This window comes from Hyperoodon ampullatus, assembly GCF_949752795.1.
Source record: "Hyperoodon ampullatus genome assembly, chromosome: 2".
In the NCBI taxonomy this organism is placed as follows: domain Eukaryota; kingdom Metazoa; phylum Chordata; class Mammalia; order Artiodactyla; family Ziphiidae; genus Hyperoodon; species Hyperoodon ampullatus.
Window position 1 is genome coordinate 62,273,668 of NC_136915.1, and position 21,394 is coordinate 62,295,061.

The 21,394-nt window shown below is 34.5% G+C and overlaps 1 protein-coding gene across 2 annotated transcripts; it reads right to left on the reverse strand.

Annotated features, from left to right (window-relative positions):
* Window positions 1–4,346: 4,346 nt before the first annotated feature.
* ZRANB2 (zinc finger RANBP2-type containing 2) lies at window positions 4,347–20,879 on the reverse strand (the record flags this gene model as incomplete). 2 transcript variants are annotated; one of them, XM_079698607.1, is made up of 10 exons in its annotated part: window positions 4,347–4,619; window positions 6,275–6,433; window positions 8,386–8,472; window positions 10,024–10,193; window positions 11,356–11,490; window positions 11,783–11,859; window positions 16,958–17,040; window positions 18,102–18,210; window positions 18,301–18,353; window positions 20,802–20,879. In XM_079698607.1, the coding sequence occupies 10 exons, from the start codon at window positions 20,855–20,857 to the stop codon at window positions 4,556–4,558; spliced, it is 993 nt and encodes a 330-aa protein (XP_079554733.1). In that variant the 3' UTR covers window positions 4,347–4,555. The 2 variants fall into 2 exon arrangements, with proteins under 2 accessions (XP_079554733.1, XP_079554732.1); XM_079698606.1 differs by having other exon boundaries at window positions 18,102–18,353; window positions 20,802–20,857.
* Between the last annotated feature and the right edge of the window lie 515 nt (window positions 20,880–21,394).

Below are 21,394 nucleotides of genomic sequence, written 5' to 3' on the forward strand. Positions count from 1 at the left end.
TTTTGATGGACAGATTGCACGGGGAGAATTTAGGTATGGTGAAATTGATATTTAAAAGGAGATACACAGTAGGCAGTGAGAGAAATGGATCTGGTGCTGTAGAAAGAAGTAGGAAATAAACATTTGAGTATTAGTATATATGAAATAACTGAAAACATAAGTAGGGAGTGAAATTAATAGCCAATATTTGCTGTATACTTGTGTGCGAGGCATAAAGATGTCCAAGGTCATACAGGTACCATGAAGTAAAAAATTCAAATCTGGTTCTCTGACTCCAGGGAAAGAGTGTAGATAGAAATTAAAGTTCACCTTATTCATCAATAAACTTGTCCTTCAAGACTGCTGAAGTCAATTCCTTAAGAGTTTGCGTCTTCATTCAGACAAGACTGATTTTCTTGCCACTTTAGCAGACTTTATTTCTACCGTGAAGTATTTTTATAAGAGCACTCCCCCACTAGATTTGAGATTATGGGAAAGGGGTTGTCGTATATATATTTTAGCTTCAAACCCCAGGTCTTCTTATTCTCTTGGATAATGCTGTATAGCATTCTTCATCTTAGATACACTTTAATCATTCATTTACGTATGTAGGAAGTTACCAGTTATTGTAAATATTTTTCTTATGCTAGAACCTTTTATTTTGCTAAATACAGGCATTTGGGAACTATGAGTTATCACAGGTTCATCTTTTATCTGTGTGCAATGCTACAACACCCTCTACCCTCCTGTAAGTTATCCATGTGGTTCAATGTGGCTGGGGAAAAAAAAAACAACTGTGTTTACTGGTCACTCTCAGTGACTATAAACTTGGCTCTAATGCTACCTGGATTCATCCTTCCTGATACTATAAGGTCAAAGCTATCATTGCTACCACCACCACAGGTCTAGATTCTATTCCCTCACCTACTTGATGATAAACCTCCCTCTTAACAATTCTTCCTTTCCTTCCTTCCATTTGATTGGAGAATGGAGGCATGTCAAAGGACTCTCAATGGCCAAAGCTGGAAACAGTTTGAGCAATAAAATAACATAGCATTGAACTTTCACTTAAAGGATAAATCTGAGGAAGTCCATACAGATGTAAATAAATAAGAGACAAATCTTTGTAACAGAGGAATTACAAATATGAGTAGACAGCCTTCCCCCACAGGAGGTAGAGTTGAATTCTCCCTATCCCTACTCTGAAGGTGGGCTACACTTAGTAACTTGCTTCCAAAAATGGAATAAATTAAGGGAAAAAAATGAACTACAATGGTGATTTCAGGCAATTTCCACCTTAATCAAGTGATGAAGGTTAACATCCCCAGTGATGTCATATGAATATCATGTATCCCTGACATGATGTGGTGAGAAGGGCACTTTTCCTCTGTGGTATTTGCTCTAAAAACCCACAACTCCAGTCTAATCACAAGAAAAACCAGACAAATTCAGAATGAGGGACATTCTAAAGAATACCCAGCCAGTACTCCTCATAACTGTCAAAGTCATCAGAAGCAAGGAAAGAATGAAACTGTCCAGAGGAGACTGGAGAAATGTGACAAAAAAGTGTAATGTGGTACCCTGGATTAGAGTAACAGAAAAATGCTGAAATTCACACAAAATCTCGATTGTAAGTAATAGTAATACATGAATGTTGGTTTCTTAGTTTTGACAAAATCACAGGGTAATAAGCTAACCATGGTGGAAACTGGGTGGGAGTATATGGGAACTCCCCATACAACCTTCCCAACTTTTCTGTATATTTAAAGTTATTTCAAAATAGTATGCCTGTCTACCAATCTACCTACCTGTAAATGACTGAAATTAACACCTTCTTACTAAATCAGATTAAAAAACATCTGACCATTTTGGCTTAACATCTATCTTCTCAAACATGTTATTTGGTTGTTATTAGAGGTAATACTGAAATCTGCCATCAGACTTGGGGTTGAATCCCCATTATGCTACTCCTATGGCTCCCTTGGGCAAGTTTTTAATTTCCTTAAACTATAATCTTCCTTTTTGTAAAACAGGGGATGATATACTACAGTATGTAAAGGTGACAGGAAGAATTAGCCTGCAAATCACTATTATATACCTTAAATTGTCCTTAAATTAAAACTCTCCACTGTTTTCCAGAAATAAAACTATTTCCAGTTCAGGAAAGCTATAATGCTATTTCTATTAAAAAACAAAACAAAACAACTAACGATTATGTCAAGATTGTTAGGTGGGGCAGAAGGGAGAAATTCCCTACCTTCTCACCAGCATCTACAACACTAGCTGTGGATGCCAAATGTCAAGAAGACATGAGAAAAAAAAAAAAATCGAAGATTAGTTTTACCTTGGTAAGTATGCCTAGAGATGGTCTTATGCTTAGAGCTTGCTCTGAACTTGGACATTTGTTACCAGATACCAACCATTCAATGTTGTTTAGATGAAGGATTCCACATGGAAATTTAAGAACCCTTGGCAGTTAAAAGGGATACTTGTTAAGTGCTATAAAGTGACAGTTTTAATGGAAGCACACTATGGCATGTTTTTTGCCACATGGAAAAAGGTTGTGTTCTGGTATAAAATATTCAACAAATTTGGGTACTCTTCTGTTTAAAAAAAGTCACAAAAATTGTTCAGTGCCCAAGGTTATAGTGATCATGGCTTTGGGATGTTTTAAACCAAGCATTCATATATAAAAATAAGGTGACCTTACATAAAGGGTAAGTGAATATAGGGAGTTTAAGATGCACAATCAAAAGTAACAAACCAGACTGTAAAAAGCTTAAAAATGAACATTAAATCAGAGCTTAAAAATTCTAATTTATTTCTAACAAACACCACTTGATGCTTGACTCACAAGCTTTATTTACATTTGTCTACAGCATCATTTCCTTATGAAATGAACTAGTACAGCTTAGTTAAACCAAATAAAATCATAATCATTTGAATTGTCTGTAAACTACTATTAGCTAAATTTATAACCTTGCATTTACTTATTAGTACAGCCAAAGTTTTAAATACAGAAAGCACAAGAATAAACCAACGATAACATGTAGAATCTAGAAGATCATCTGGGCAATTTAGAAGGTGGACTTTCAAGAAGTCTGAGGCACAATTACAAGAGAGTAAAGTTCTTGTGCAACCTACAGTAAATGTAGCAAAGAAAATTTTAAGACATAAAAAAAGCAGGGGAAGTTCACTGTAAAAATATTATCAAAATATTTCTAGGTAAGCTATTTCGCTTTCATCTTTAGATGAGTTGAAGAGAAAAATCACTCATTTCAAAATAAAAAACAAATATAATTTTGTTCTGTCTACTAAGTACCTTAAAACATTTTAATTTTTAGTTGCAGTAGACATTAATATTAAGGAAACACAAACAAACCCCCCACCCAAAACAAAAAATGTGGATACTGATACTGATCCCCATGACAATAAGTTCCCAAGCACAATTGTCAACTTCCCTTAATATACTTACCTTGCACTGTCACTGAAGATACTGTTAAGAGAAACCATTTTTAAAACCAGAAGACAGAACAGAGCTCAAATGACCAGATTTTAATTTTGAGAAATAAACCTTGAAAGTATTTTAAGCCATAAGTAATTTCAAGTGAATAGGAACAATTATTTCTGCTTATGTCATGAGGAAATAAGCATTCATTTATAACTCAGAAGAAAATTTTACACAATGTGTTTAAAGTTAAACATCTCAAAGCAAATGTTCACTTAAATTCACGTCTGTTGTCTTTCACCCAAAGAGAAATATACTTCAAAAACGTTCTTCAATTTGTTCCTCGTTAACTATGATTTAACTGTCTACCCTATAATGTGATAACTAGATTTTTAAAGGATATCACACAAAGCTCCTAAAAATATTAAACATTTAAAAATAAGATGTTTTTCTCATCAACCATATTAGTAGAGATGAACTGTTTGGCATTCTTGCTCAAAATTACGTGTCAGAAAAGGAGAAATAAATAACACCTTTCTCCTCTCCAATTCACAAAACTTTTCTGTATTAAACTTGGTGGTGCAAAAAGTAAAACTGGATAAAAGAGAAACAATGATTCTAAGGCACCCTTAACATAGGGAATTTCAAAATAAAAAAATTTCCAGTTGACTGTTTTACAACTAGTTAATAAGAATCACTTCGACATAGGTTAACATAAACAGGTTGACTCCTTTTCCCGGATTAACATAAACAGATTGTTTCCAACTACTTTACCACGGTCTTGCTTCCATGCCCAAAGTCCAGACAAGCCTAGGTAATGCTCATATTTGGAGATGAGAAAAACAAGAGTTCAAATTAAAAAACAAAGTACTTTGTTATAGCTGAGATGGTTGTAAATAACAAATGATAAACAAAGCATCTATTTTGGGACATTATGGCTTAAAATACCATTTACTTTTAATTTCACAAATAAACACAACTGTATTGTTCTGAAAAGCAATGAAAGGCATGCACCTCTACTAGCAGATTTAGCACTTCTGACCAAGTAAGACACCAACTTCTTAAAAAATATGCTTCGCTTCATGCACTGTACTAGACTTTTTTTTTTAAGATGTAAATTTTAATTCATTATTTCTTTTTTGAACTTGAACGGGAACCAGAATGGGATGATCCAGAAGGTGACCTGTGGTGCCTGTAAGACATAACGGAGAAAGCAGGTAATTTGGTAAGCTGGAGCTGAATATCAGCATTCGTAAGACTTTGAGAATATGAAAAATTAAACCTCATTACACTGGTAAGAGGAATAATTAAAATCTGAGATATAAACTTATACACATAAAATTAACTAGTACTTAGACCTTGGATGAGCCCAGTAGCAGTGCAATCATAATTTAAAAATCTCTCAATATAGCCACCTCTCAATTATTTAAGGTAATGAAAGAAAGCCTTGCAAAATTGTATAAAACTACAGATTACTACAACAAAGACATATAAACTTGGTGATGGCAGCGTGACTTAATCGTTCTCTGTGATACACTGTATATAATGTGGTAATCTATATGTAAAATAGATATAGCAAGGCTTCTGTGTATGCAAATATATATCCATAAATAATTATGTTTTGGAAATCTAGGTCACACAAGATGATTGTACAAATTAGTTACAGGATTATATTCATGCAGCTAATATGAATAAGGCAATATATCAACCTGGGTAAAGTAGTGGTGTTCCGAGGGGTTGGCCCTGGGCTCAGGGTTGTTTAGTGTTTTCACCAATCACCTGGCTTATGGAATAGAGAACATGTTCATTAAGTTTAGATGACAACAAACTAGGGGGATTATATGTGGCTAAGATAAAAATTTGCAGACGTGGAAAAAAAGCAACAGAATGAGTTTCATTGAAGTATGGAGTAATTTTCTTACAAAGGAACAAATGCACAGAAATGAGACTACTTGTGTGTAACCTTAATATCTAAACTACAAAATGGGAAGATGCAAAACCAGTCATTATGTACAAGTAGAGGTAATCCTAGCACTGAACACAGCAAGAATCAGATTTTATCTAATCCTTACTTTCACAAGCTGAAAGGATATAAAAATTTGCAAAGATTATTAAGGAAGCCATTAAAATGACTATGTAGACATTGAGAACCAAGAGAAAAATAATAAATCCGAATAACTAATTAGTCTGCTGCAGAAAAGGCTGACGGATGACACACTTTCCCACTTTTAAAAATGTCAACACAGATTAAGTAATCTAGTAAAGGTCTTTCTCTACAAAAAAAAAAGGGAAAAAAGGATTTGGACTGAAAGATGAAAAATGTATTAGCTACAAGAACAATTTCCTTATAAAGGGCACGAAACAATAATTTCTTGTGGAAATGCATTTATACATATTTAAATTAGGACAGATTTCCAATGATCTGTAATAGTTAATTTTCTTATTAGATGCCCTAGAATCCTACGGTTTCTAATATTTAATGTAAAATCAAGAGCATAAATACTGATAAAAATCAACCTCTAAATTACGTCAACACACAGCTTCTGAATTAAAATCTTAAGAGACAGAAATAACCGAGAGTTGGCTATAATAATTATATATGAAAATAAAAATTTAAACAAAATGATCAAATAGTGGAAGAGAGTGGTTTGATCTTTTCTAAACAACCTGATCAAAGCACAAAGGATAAACAAAGTAATTATCTGTTTTTTGAAGTCCAAAGTTGAAAAGAATAATTTAAAGTGGGAATGAAGGAGATAATGAAAATCTAATCCTTGACTGAGAAGTTCAGTTACTCTATTAAACACACTTAAGAACACCCATTCTTATTTCTACAGAAACCCAAACCTTTCAGGTGACCGTGATCTTGTTCGTCTTTTTTTGCGATCACCAGATGAAGAAGATCTAGAACGACTTCTCTTTCTGTTCCTCTCAGGAGAAGATGATGAACTTGAGTAAGATCTTTTTCGTGGGGAAGAAGAGCCCCTGTGGGACCTGGAGCTGGATCTTCATTGATTGAGAAACAAATCAAACATTTCATTAAAAGAAGAAATCAGGCAGATGGTTTAGTTAATAGCTCCAAAAATAAACAAACAGAATTTATAACTATAAAAATTTTATAAGAAAGAATACTTACTGCTTACTCAACAGAAGACTTCTGGTTCAACCATGAAATAATTCTACTTAAATAATTTACTTTAATTTCATCACTTTAAAAAATTCTAAGATAAGTGCTCATTACTTACAATTAAAAACCAGCTTAATGTATTAAAGTAGAATTAAATACTTCTTTTAAAATTTAAGGCTTTCATTTTAAAGTATACATAAATAGCAAAGCTAACAGGTGGGCATTTGCATGACTTTATGTCTAGAAACTACATCCTTCCATTTGGGGAAAAAAATATGTATCATACAACTTCCTGAGGAAAGTAAGCATAACAATTCGCTGTGGAATTATGCAACTAATTAGTTAAGCTGCTGTAGAAAAAGCAGGAATAGGGGGACAAAATGACAAAGAACGGTAGCTATTAAATCGCTAAGTATTCAAAGGAAAATAAAATAAATAACTTTAAAACTTGATTTATATTAACAATATTTATTTTTATGAAGGATTACTATCCATGAAGTATGAAGTGTTGACATTCACATGTTTCAGGCAGAGGTAAATGCGCAAATGTTTAAATACAATTTTTTTCTTCATTTACATATTTTGGTTGAAGTAATTTAGCTCAAACTTCCCAAAAAATTCACCTTTGGGCTTAAAATAAAATCAGAAAGCCCAAAAGGAGAATTCTTTGGAAAGTTATAAGCAATGAAAAAAATGTTTGAAAAGAATATGAAGGCTGTTCTGTAAACCTTAATTAAAGTGCTTCCCAAAGGGAACTAGGACTTAAGGATCTTCACCTAAGAAGCACTCAAATAAAAGAAATGAAACATTGATAATACATAATAATAACAATAATCTCACTTGCTCTCTATTTTGTATTGGCTTAATACAAGTGCGCATACCATTCTTTTCTCCTTAATGTTCTCAAATTACAGTTGCCCTCTAATGCTACAGATTGGCTCTAAAATAAGCTATTAAGCAATTATTTTTACCAAAATAGCTACCACTACACTTCAGTGTAGTTCCACACAAGTGGAATTTTCGTTGTTCTCTTATTCACGTTAGCTGCCTTTAATAGATAAACAAATTAAATTAAAAAGAAAGGCAGTATATTTTGACCAAGACTAGAAAAAACTTCAAGAGGCTAAAAGCTAGTTTCTCACTTGCTTCTCTACAAATTATTTTCCCTCTGCACGTCTAACTAAATGCAACCTGAAGTTAACAAGAATGCTTACTTTAACATCACACCCTACTTAGACTAACCAACCAAACTTCTTGATTTGTGGAATTTAAAAAGTGTCTATATTTCTTACATACTATACATACTGTGTACAATATTCTGTGTTATATTACAGATAAATGAAAATAAAACCCTCCAGAAACTTCACCGAATATAAATGACAAAATTGTTTCTATAAATATTGAAACAATTGCCATGCAAAATAAAATGTTTTGAGGCAGTTATTTTTCTTCCTTTTAAAATATGGAGTAAAGTTTTTATTTGCATAACTCAATTTATTTTAACTACTACTGCAAAATAACTTTAATGAACAGACATTTGGTGATAAGACTTGGCTCCATCTTCCTACTTCATCACAGTTTAGCACAAAAATAGCAAACCTTGCATAATGCAAAATAACCATGTTAATTCAATCATGGGAATGTCTTGGCACACTGCTGGCAATGGAAACGTCTCACGGTGAGAAAATTAAGCTGAGGCAAGTGCATTAGTTTTCTAATGCTAAAATAAAATTGACAAGTAGAAGCAAAATAAGAGGAAAAAAAGCAACGCCTTCTGCAGCCTTTAAATATTTTTTCTCTCTGCTTTACAGAGAGATGCTACCTCATTCACCTTGATTTCGACCCACGAGATCTCGAACGTTCTCTGGAACTGGAACGAGATCTTGACTGCGAACTGGAAGAACTTCTTGAACGGGACCTGGAACAACATGGAAGGATTTTTTTTTTCCAGGACCACTTAATTAAGCTTTGTGATACGAACACTGAAAGAAAAATATGTATTAGAATTCATTTTCATATACTAAGAATACTATTTGGGACATATATTTTCAAAATACAGTATTTTAAGGTTTATTTTAAACTTTTATTCTGTATTAATACTTATGCCAAAACTTAAGGTAATAGATAATTTTTGAAAATAATCAACTATTACTTTCCAAGTTTGACAAAACTTCTCTAAAAATCATTCGAGATTGTACAAATAAAAACGTCCAGCATTATCACTTTATTAACACTGAATACTTTATATGTTCACAAATATTTAAAAGTATCCCGGGACTTACACATCCAGGAATACTGGATGTTGCAGTTTATATTTAACTTCTGTGAAATATTTCCATCAATTTCACTTTTCCAATTTAAAAATCTTTCTATTTTCTTAGTCACTATCTAGCATAAAGCTTAAATGTTGATATGTGTACGTTTTTAAATCCACAGGTTTTTCTGTCTACTCAAAGGTTAGAGAATTAAAGAGAAACTACATTGACAATCCTGTCACTGTTTTACATAAATATATTACTGAAAAAAGACATAGGGGAGATAATGGTCCATGTGAATTTAAAAAGTCAACAAATGAAATAAATTTCATTTAATTTATACACTTAATTTGTCCCTGAAAATAATAATCTGCAGAAAAACAATAATTTTTACCTTAAAATTATCTTTATAATCACTCTTTTAAGCTTTCAGGCTTTACAGTACTCAATTAACAATTATCTAATTATTAATTACTCAATTAGCTAATATTTTATTCCCAAATACAGTTAAAATTCATTGCACATAGTTTCACCTAACTAAATAGGAGTTCTTCAAGGGAAGATTGCTTACATAAGGTATTGCTTTTTCTCAACCAAAACTTCATTTTTATTGTTGCTTGCACAACGAGGGACTTTTCAATTAAAACTTTACATTACTAACAAAATAATATTCAAGTACAACACAAATTAAGTCTTCTGATTTATTCCTGGACAGCTCTAAAGTATGAGCATTAAGACAATAGAATACAGCTGAATTTGCTTCTTTATTCAAAACACATATACCAAATAAAACACTGTGTAGTAAGCAACAACTTAAATGCCTAGAAAATTTTTGTACTAGTGTTTAAAATCATCAGTGGAAATATAAATCTTTACTTTATTTACTTTAAAATTTCTAAATGTAAACCATCTCCTTAGATAACTCAATATCACTATATATAATGATTTAATTGAATTTTAAAGTCTATTTTAATAAAAGGCATGGTGTTAAAATGGACTAAGGTAGTTTCATATTAAAATTTTGTATTTCTGAAAATACTGGACAATAACTTCATGGCACTAAGACAGAAAAAATTATCTTATAAAAAGATGACTTGAATGAAAACTCTGAAATGAAAGGAAAGCTTATTTAGTCAAGAAAAACAAAATTTATAAGTAAAGAAGTTAGATACTGACATTTTGACTGGTGTTACCCTTGACCTGTACCCGTTTACCTGGACCTAGACCTTGAACTGGAGGGGGAGGATGAGCGTGATGAAGATCGTGAATGTGAAGACCGAGACTTTGAGCGACTTCGTCTATTAGATTTCTTTTTATTACTATCTTCTTCTTCACTGGCATCAAGATTATACTTTGAGAGATCAGCATCATCTTCATCCTCATCCTAACGAAAACTCAGAGTCAATTATATTTAGACATTTAGATATCCATGCTATCTAGGAATGATGAATAGTTCTGTGTACTGGACATCTCCATATGGATTTATTATATAGCTAACGCCTCAGCAAATTCATTCTCAGTCCTGAAATCTGACTACTAATTCCTCACCTCAGCTAAAGAGACTTAATGACTGTCTCAGACAGTAAAAGAAGTAAATGTAGAAGTCATACTCATTTTCTTTTTCATCACAGTGTATTTCCAAATGAGCTGTCAAGAATTTTCAGTTTTACTCCCTTAAAAGTTCTTGAATCCAGCTCCCTTAGTCTTAGTTCAGAACTTCATTCTTTAGTATACTACCATAACCTTTTAGGTAGTCTCCCTAACTGCAATCCATTCTGCCTCCCAAGTATCTCAATATGTTGACAGTCATCACTCTAAAACACAGATCAGATAAATATACATTTGTTTGTTTTTAAAACTTGTTTCGCATTGATTTGTTCAGCTGCATTCAAGGGCATCTTATGCTCAGTCCCCAGAGTACCCTTAATCTGGATCTATTCATCCATAAAATTTTACACTCAGGCCCCACAGAAAAAACATCACCAGACCTAATGTGGCTGCTGACCCCCCCCCCATTACATTCTCCCCTCTGCTCTAACCACACTAGCCTATGTATGATTTTTTGGATGGTGCTGGCTTGTTTCCTGCTAGGGGAAACTTTATTTGCTATTCTCCCTGCCTTAAAAGTGCTCTGACCCCAGCTCTTACAGCAGGCTCCTTCATATCATTCTGTCACTCAAATTTCAGCTCAAATTCCACTGCCTCAGAAATCCCCCAACCACTAAAACCAAAGCAGCTCTTCTAATGCTCTGCTATCACACCATGTGTCTACACCACAGTACTGCTATCTAAATTATCTTGTTCATTTATGTCATTCCCCCTCTGGAATTTAAGTTCCCTTAAAAGAAGGGTGGTTGTGTCTCAGTCACTATTGTATCTCCGGAGTCAGAATAATGCCTGGCAGAGCAGAAGCTCAAAATCTTTGTGGAAACAAATGATTACATTGGAGAACACATCTTCACCATGGGCCAAAGGTTGTCAAAGACATTCATATGTTATCCCATAGCCTGAGTAAGACAAAGGGGAAATATAAGGAAATAATTTACCTCATCTAATTTATATTTAGAAAGATCTTCATCCTCATCCTCTTCTTCTCCCTCAGATTCTTTATCTTCAACTTCCTTTAAAATAGATGCAGGACCAACTGCCTTCCCTCTGTATTTTTTCTTTTTGCGTCCAAACTAAAGAAAAAGTTTCATAATACTTCTGTTAGCTGAAACTGTTAAATACTTTTTTTCAAAGAAATTACTTTTATATATTTAGGTTAATATACATTTTTATGTTGGTTAATATACATTTTTATGTCAATTATATGTTTAAGTCCATTAGGATTTCCTACAAAATGGTAAGCTGCTGTAAAAGACTCAAAGTGTACTTACAAAAATGAGATACATTTAATGTTTTCCTTTTGCAAGGTATTTTCTAACATGTTTCTCTAAGTTGCTTTCAACCTGCACACTAATGTATGCTTACCTCATCATATTCACCATCAGATTCTTCTCTTTCTATATATTCAACATTTTCTCTTTCATTAAAACCACCACCATATCCTAAAAAGAGGGGGGCATATACTGTTATCTTATAACAATTCATCAAAGTAACAAAAACATGTCAGAATCACAAGCAACAGAAAAAAAGAAAATCTTATCAAAGACATTTGTCTACACTTTAATAAATTACTGGTCTCAAAAAAAAAAAACCCAAAAAACCACCAAATCACTATAGAGAACAGTCTAAAAGTTACATACCATAGCTGGAAAAGTCCCGTGGCTACACTTATAGCTCTTCTCATTTTCAAAATGTCCTATATGACTTTAGTAATGCATGGAACATATGGGTGGAAAACATCTCCTTAAACCTCTGCTATAACCAAGTTTTAAAAGGACTTTCCTCTGTAGTTTATCCTAATTCTTCTGGGAAAAGAGGGTTCAATAAGAACCAACTAGCAAATTTTACTGTTTACTAGTTGAAAATGGTCTGAAATCTTTTGATGCACTGAAATTTTGCTGGGCTAAAATGTAGCTAGAGCTTGGAAAATTTTTAATTATATAGACAAATATAATGACACAATAAAGGACATCCAAATTGGTTTTAAATACAGTTAAAAGTCACTCAGGTTTTTGAAGAAGCCAGTAACTTCTCAACTGAAAATATGCTACTAAAAAGCAATCAGGATCAGCAAACCATTATTGTTTGCTGTCACAACTAACGTCTACAATTTAGACTGACAGATCGAGATGTGATTAAAAGTAATGTAATCTAACTACCTCATATTTCAGAACAGTACCAGCACATAAAGAGTGATTCCTGGATTTAATGAACCAGCAAAACGTTAAATAAACTTACAGACAAAGAAGTATTTTTAAAAATTCAAGATTTGTGACTTTAAATCTGTCAATCACGGACATTAAAAAAAAAACTCATCACTTACCCTCTCATCATTTCATAAAAAAGCCACAAACAGTAGAGAGCATGTAATTGCCCCAATAAAATAATGTAATAAAATTAACTTTCTTAAAAAAAAAATCACATTAATACAAAATCCTTCCTTTCTTCACTGTACTTTGTACCAGTGAAAACTGCAATGTATCAGTGTTTATCCTTGGATATCACTTGATATCATCCCTTTTTTCCTCCTCCTCCTACCTTGTTCTGGAGACAAAACAGACTCCAACTGTAATACACAAGAATTTCCTTTTGTTTCTATGCATATGATACAAAAATGAAAAGTGTCTTAAATACCAATAACAACTTTTCCTTAGTAAAATCGTGGCTCTAGTTTTTCAGAGTATCAAATATATAGAAACAGAAACAAGTACAACTGGGTATATGTTCACCTCAAAACAGCTCAAATTCAATGTTAATTTTGGAATATAAACACTGTAGAAAGTTATAATTCAACAATACAACTTCCTGTCTCTACATATATGTTTAATATTCTATCGGTATGTCCTGAGACTAAGGTACGAGTAGTTTGATAAATAAATTGTAAGAGATGACTAATAGTAAAGACCTAAACCTCAAAATACTTCGAAGTTGGTGAAAAATTAAGACAAAAAAATTCATGGGATCTAGATGGAAAATGATTCACATAAGAAAAAAAAGGAAAAATACGATACAACAGAATGATTGTTTTTAAGGCCAGTGCAGAAAAATGCCTGATAAACTGGATATATATTTATGTAAATATAAATATTTATATGTGGAAATGTAAACATATTAAAACAATCCTATTTAAAATCAATAAGCTTTTAGTACAGGTCTTTGTTTAGTCAGTAATCTAAAGCTAAAAAATGGTACGGCAAATATGGGGAGCTAAAGAATCAATTATACCAAGATTTAGAAAGTGAACTGTAATTCATATAGGTAGATTTTGCATAGGTATTAAGTAAAATTACTTTAAAGTGAGTTTGATAGCAAATACAAAGCTATTTTCATGTTCTCTCACATAGGCCATAGAAAAAGAACCTAAACAATCTGCTAACAATAAAGAGATTATTAAGGTATGCTGTTTGAACCCATACAACAAATACACCTCACGAACTCTTTCCCTATACGTGGGAAATATAGCAGCTCTATCATAAAAAAAAAATTCAGCATCATTTCTACTGAATAATAAGTGAGTTACAGGAATAACTGGCTTAAATTTTATGTGTGTTTCCTTCATTCTACTGGTTTGAAGCTCTTCAGGGAATATTGTAAAAATTGGTCTTCTTGCTTCCACTCTTGCCACTCCCACCCCCTAATTCTTTTTCCATAAACCAGTAATGTTTAAAGAAAATTAGACGTGTCACCCTGGCAAAAATCCTTCAGTTACTTCCCATTATATTTAGAACAAAATAAAACTCCTTACCATGATTTACATGGCCTTTGCCTATTTCTGAAGTGATTTCTGGAGCTCCTAGGAATTCATCCAATATGCTAAATTCTTTCAAGTCTCAGGGCCTGATTCACACAAACTGTTTGTTCTTGCTTAGAATGATCTCTCAACTTGCTACTTTCACTTCTTAGCTTAAACATTGCTCTCTCAAAGACTTCATTAATCCTTGCCTTTACATGTCTGTTTTGCTCACTGAAGTATCCCCAGAACCTTGCCCAATGGCCAAAAAATACTTCTTCAATATATTAGTATAGGAAATGCCACAATTCTGGTACCATTTAAAGAATGAGTTTTGCTTTTTTTAAAAATAATACAATTTAGATGACACAAGCAACCAAGAACCTCTGTATGTTTTTAGCAAGTGTTAAAATAAAAATCATATCTTAAAATTTGTCTCAAAATATGAAAAATATGAGCAAGGACCAGTAAAGGATCAAACACAGATTTAAAACTGGCCTGAATTAGGGTTGTGACAATGGAAATGAAGAGAGAAGGGGATGAATATAACATGTACTTCAAAGGAAGAACTGAGATACTACCTTGAAAATTCTATTATTCTGTATTTTGATTAATTAGTAAACAGAACAAATAGTAAAGAGAAACTAGAGAGCAACAGTATGTATTAGCTCACATCTTCAACAGTGACCAGCAAAAGACAACTACTTATATATGGGGAAATGGGAAAGAGTCAAGACACCAGAATGACAGAAAAAAGATAATGAGTAAAGGAAAGTGAGGTTATCAAACAAACTTTGACAACTTCAGTTGTTAGACTATAGCTCCTGCATTAGTGAAACTTTTAAAGAAGTCACAAAATAGGTCAAAGAGAATGTGAATAAATAAAAGGCTTTTAGGAATTACAATTTTTAAAACTGTTAGAAGATTTTGGACTTTATCCTAAAAGCAATCAAAACGGTTTTACACAAATGGAGTTTTAGGTTGGAACAAAAAACCCCTGGCTGCAACTGAGCAGGAGGGGAGTATGTACAGACACCAACAAGATGGCTCTTTTTCCAAGAAACAAGATATAGTGGTATCTCTGCCTAGGGTAATGATGGAAAAGGCTTTTGGGGGTACAGGAGAGATGAAGGAGTTATTAAGAAGGACACCTAAGTTTCTGGTTTATGTAACAAGCATATGGTGGGTGGTACTAATCATGAGAAAGAGATCACTAAAAGAGGGCCACGTCCTGGGGGAAAATCATGAATTCAGTTTGGATATAATGAGTTTGACATTTACATGGTGATGTTGAATAGGCAGCTGACTATACAGGTCAAAGAAGTCTGAGCTAGAGACATAAATTTGGTTCTCACTGGTGTGCCAATGCTCACTTAAACTTAGGGCTTAGAAGAAAATGCCTAGAAAATATAGAGCAAAAAAGAGAGCTCAGGAATTGGACCTTGAAGAACCCAAACATTCTGTGGCCACGAAAATAAAACCAAAAAGGAGACAGAATAAACAACCAGAGGGGGTGGGGGGGATAGATTAAAAATACAGGGGAAAAAATGTAAACCTTAAAGAGGTAAGGGAAGGAAATAAAGGGAGACCCTTATTTAAAAGGTCTTAGTCTATACAGAGCATGGAATTGTCTAAAGTCAGAGAGGAAAAGAAAACAGGGAAATAGTTTACTAAGTCGAGGTCTGACAAGGTGACTATATATATAGAATGGAGCCTTTGATTGTACAAGTTGCTGAATGATAAAATCGGATGTGAAGTACACTGATAATGTGGTTGCACTAACTGATGATAATGGGAAAACTATATTCTATTTAGCAAATATTTTCACCCCACCACTGACAACACACAGAGCCAATGATAGGTTATTATTTAGGCCAATGATTACCAAACACTATCTGAATCACCTGCAGATTTTTGGGACTCACCCCAAAAGAGCTTTGATAGCTCTGTTTTGGAATCTGGATTTTTAGAGTTTCTCAAATGATTCTAATGTATAGCCAAATTTGATAATTATTGCCTAAACTTTAGACAATTACTTTAAATGGTGCCCCATGCTCTTTTTTGTCATACTAGGATATCAAATGAATTAAAAAAATGGTACTACCCTATCATTACTAATAACAAACATTTAGACCAGCAGAGGAAAGAGTGAGGAATAAAGCATTTCTAAAACTATCCTAATGTCGACTACTTGTAAGGATAAGGCCTCCTGACACTGTACTTTGTAAATTGTGAAATTATCAAACAAAAGATGACTTTGTGGATGAGGGGAAAAAAAACAAGGTAAAAAAATATAAGGGCAGGGACTTCCTTGCTAGCGTAGTGGTTAAGAATCTGCCTGCCAATGCAGGGGACACGGGTTCGACCTCTGGTCCAGGAAGATCACACATGCCGAGCAACTGAGCCTGCACGCCACAACTACTGAGCCTGCGCTCTAGAGCCCGCGAGCCACAACTACTGAGCCCACACTCCGCAACTACTGAAGCTTGTACACTCTAGGGCCTGCGTGCGGCAAGCACTGACCCTATGCTCCGCAACTACTGAAGCCCGTGTGCCTAGAGCCTGTGCTCTGCAACAAGAGAAGCCACCGCAATGAGAAGCCCGTGCGCCGCAACGAAGAGTAGCCCCCGCTCGCCGCAACTAGAGAAAGCCCGCATGCAGCAATGAAGACCCAACGCAGCGGCCCCCCTCGCAAAAAAAGGGCAGAATAAACAATCTTCATTTACTGTGCTCTTATGAAGTGGTACAATTATTAATTTCAATGTTTAGTTCTTTTAAAATCATTTAGTTGGACTGTGTTTGAATATTACCTGTTCTTTCTTCCAGCTTAGCATACTTTGGAGTATTACACATGTTACACTCTGATCTTCTGGCCCAATTCACATTACTGCAACTTTAAAAGTGAAAAATATCCAATTAGTAGACTATAACATAAGACAAATAGTAAATTTTTAAAATTTTAAAATAAAAAGTAGGGTGAACTCACTATCATAAAGGAATGTGTACTAAGGATGCTACAAAGAAAATGTACCAATGTACGTATTCTGGAGAGAGTATGGTTCCAACAGACTCAACTACTTAAGCAGAGAAGCAAAACCTATACAGCATGAAGACTGCCATTGTCATTTTATGAGAAATCAATGACTAATTATATCTATAGAGAGTCTGCCATCATAGGGGGGAAAAATACCACTTTAAACGAAAGGTTCTACTAATTTCCCAGTCTCCAAATTCACCTCAAGAGTTAGGTTATACCTTCCAAATAATGTTAAAAAATTTTTGTTTTGCATAATGAGTTCAAGCACTGGATCCCAAATTCAGCAACTAATCTTGCTGGAAAGTTATCTAATACTAACTTAGTATCTGTAAGACCAGAAATTTGTGTAAGACCCTCTTCTGATTCAGTCTTCTTTCATGTGTATTTGGTTCATCTGCTTAACAGAAAAGATGGATATTGGAAAAATCAATACAGCATGTGAAAACCAAAAATATTAAGAAACCTACCTAATTAGGAATAATTATCTATGGTATGCAACTTATGATTCTAAAATTACTGTGCAAACAGGCAAAATAAATTTTGTGGTATATTTCACACTAATGATACAGGCTAAAAGTTTTTGAGATTTTTTTTAACAGAAAGAAATGTTTTAGTGCTTTTAAATACCCTTCCCTCTTTTTTTTTTTTTTTTTTTTTTGAATGTTAGCTCACCTTAAGCATCTGTTTACTGGTATACATAATTCATCTTAGTAACAACTGATATTACCATTAAACAATACAATTTAAAAGTTCTTTATACTATATGTCAGATATAGACTTAATAATAATCAACAGACCTTTAGTTTAAAGGTTACTTTGGCTTGTCAATGTGACTAGTGAGAGTAGGTAATATTTACAAGTAGTGGCTAGATATATTATTATGGGAAAAAGTGAGGACGATAATTTGAAACACATACGTTTTACACTGCCAGTCATTAGCACTAAACAAGCCTCGGCTCTTTTCTGCGAGTGTCTTTCCTATTTCAGTGCCTCCAGCTTTCATCATCTTAGCCTCAGTTGTTTTCTCTGAAGAATAGAAAAATGAAGTATGAATCTGGGAAAATAAAGAAATGATCTGTATACACAGTCTTAAAGGAAGCTTCCTTAAATGCTTACCTCGACCACATCTATTACAGCTAGTTCTTCTAGCAAAGTTTACATTTCCACATCTGAAAATAAAGTAAAAAATATTTATACAGACATCTACTAAACATATAATTTTAAAAATCTTATTACACAACTTTTTAATGTGCCCTCGCTATATACCTGGGTCCAGAACTTCTACCACCATCTCTTTTCATGTTAATGTCAATGTTAACAAAAAAAACCCCCAAAAACCAACCCTCACAATTTAGGTGGAAAAAATACAAGATTTGAAGTCACAAGTCGAGAATAAGAAACTCCAGTCTTTCACTTACCAATTATGTGATCCTGGTAAGTCACTGTGGATCTCTGTGCCTCAGTGTCCTATTAGCACATATCGTTAATTATAATGAAATCCCCTCACAAAGCTTAAGTGAGATGTGAGTCCACTTGAACAATTACTGATGAAGCACCAGGGGTTCAAAAAAACTTTAAAGTAATTCTTCGTATAGAAAATAAGATTATACAATAAGAATTATAAGAAATACAAAATCCTAAGGGTGAACCAAGGGGGAGAAAATGAGTTAAGTCAGATACGGCTTCACAGATCTTAATAAAATACTCTTGTTAGAAATAGGAGGTGGGATGGTAAAAAACAAAGGGAGATAGGTTGTGCTGATTAAAAATATAAACAGGTTCAATAATTAAAAGAAAACTGAGTTTTCGGGGATATTTATCAACCTCTGAAACCTGGTTGAAAAACTACAACCAATAATCTCAACACATCAAGTGACCTATCACTTTATACTGATATTTAACGAACAAAACCAAAAAACTTACTGGGTTCACTAACATGGTCTTCACAGTGCATCTGCATGTCAGTAAAAGCATGCTAAATGCTCTGAATAACATGTACAGATTAAATTTTAAAATGCTGATTATTTTTTAGGTGTTATACTAGCATGAAATAAAGTTGTGAAATATAGAATGGACACTAAACTGAAGCACTCCAATTAATTTTTAGGTTGTTTTTTTCCTCCTAAAGAATATCTTTATGACTCCAATAAGCATTGAAAATATATTCTGAAAATGTTTTCTGGATTTATACACATTGTAGAAGTTACCCTGTTCATATATTTGTAACTGAGTTGAAATGCACGCTCTTACAAAAACCTACCTCAAATATTTGAATATACTGTCATTAATGACACTGTCAAAAGCACATTATTCTACAAGTAACCAACAACACAAAAGTCACTTGTTTGTTCTATTCAAAATGGTTAGACTTGAGACCCTTCAAGTCATCTTAATCTTTATGCATTCGAGAGCCATCAATTTTTTATGTAAAAAAACATGATGTTTCACTTAAACTCCTTAAAATATGAATAGAAGACAAATGCTGGGGAAATAAGGACTTACTCTCCTTTGACATTTGATTTTAAAACTACTATCCATAGCTATCAATCAGTATTTGCTACATTTTATTGCTCTACACATACAGTCTATGTTATATCACTATAAGGGAGCTCTTCCACCCTAGGTTTTTTTTTTTTTTTTTTAAAGCAAAGTTAAATAACCTATTTAAAGTTCCATGATCCATAAGCAATAGGACTGGAATTAAACCTAGGTTTATTTGCTTCAAAGTTTTTATTCTTTACTACCATGAACTCCACATGCTATCTGTGGCTAGCTTAGAGACAAGAAATCAAATGGTTTTTTTTTGGAACGAGTTGTGCATTCCATTTTTTTGACAATTACCTTCCGTAGTAATTTTCTTATCTCTCCAAATAGGTAGACCTACTTGAGGACCCGTCAATAAAATAGTACTAACGATTTAACAGAGCACACTGGTTTCAGCAGAGCTACTAAAACACGTGCTTCTTTGAAGCAGGCATTCTCCAGGGCTGAGCAGGCAAAAACACAAGCCTCATGTGTTTCGGCTCTAACGAGGGGAAAGGTCCAATTTTTGTGGGGTAATTAAGGGTCAATAAAGAAAAAATCAGAATGTCACCAACCAAAAGAGGATAGTGTTCGGGAGGAAAAAGTATCAACAGTATGGAAAGTTTAAATTGGAGGAAAAGAAAGGTGAGTTATGAGAAGCAAAAACATGAGTTCAAGAAAAGAAATCTTTCCGCGAACAAGAGTCAAGTTCTGCAGGGAAAAGTCACGTGGGGGAGATCAGACACCGAGGTAGCCACGGTTAGGGAGATTTCCTTACAGCTGAAACTTGGCCGGGGGCGGGGGGTGGAGTGTGGGGCAAAAGGGCGGCCATCTCCCTCCAGAAAACGACGGGCTGACTTGGAGAGACATGATCTAGGAAACGCTGGAGACATACTCAAAACAAAGGCTCCCGAGCTCCCGAAAGACCTCATAGTGAGGAGACTAAGAGCCTCCTTCCCGCCCGGGAGCCAGCAATTCGCCGCCTCCACCCGGTTGGTGGTACCAGAGACCGTAAAAACGGAAGATGCCCAGTCGACTCGAGAAAGCCTCTACCGATCAACCCCGTTCCAATTCGGAAACCTTCATAAACTCACTTTTTGTCAGGGCAAATCCAGTCACCGTCACTGACTCGGAAATTCTTGGTCGACATCTTGGACGCCGCCACCACAGTCAGCCGCAGCTGCGTCTTCACAGGAGGAAGAGGGCCAGGGACTTTTGGCACTCCGGGGCTGTCCCCACGCTGCCTGACTCCTTCCCACCACTGCGACAAGGTTTGACAGTGAGAACACTCGGCCGGGATTGAGTTTGAACGTTATTTTCCAGAAAAATATGCCTGTGAGATTTTTTCCTAGCCGAAAGACTTACAATGCAAATAAATTCTCTGAGCTAAACTAACAGGCGCCGCCGGGACAGCCTAGGCGGGAGGCCTCCGTGGCACTAGAAGCCTCGAGAGCCCCCTACAGGCGGGAGGACCCGAAAGGAAAGTACTTCTGATCAGATGGGCGGAGCTAGGGAGGCGGGGGCGGAAGTGACGGTGATCCGCTGGCAAAGGCGGGTTTCTCTGCCTGCGTTAAGAGGTTGAGGTGTAGTGGGCTTTTCGTGTTTCTGGAGAAGTTATTTTAATAAAGGCTCGAGAACTCTGTTCTGTCACCATGGACACAGGATGTCGTTTAGACACTTATTGTTT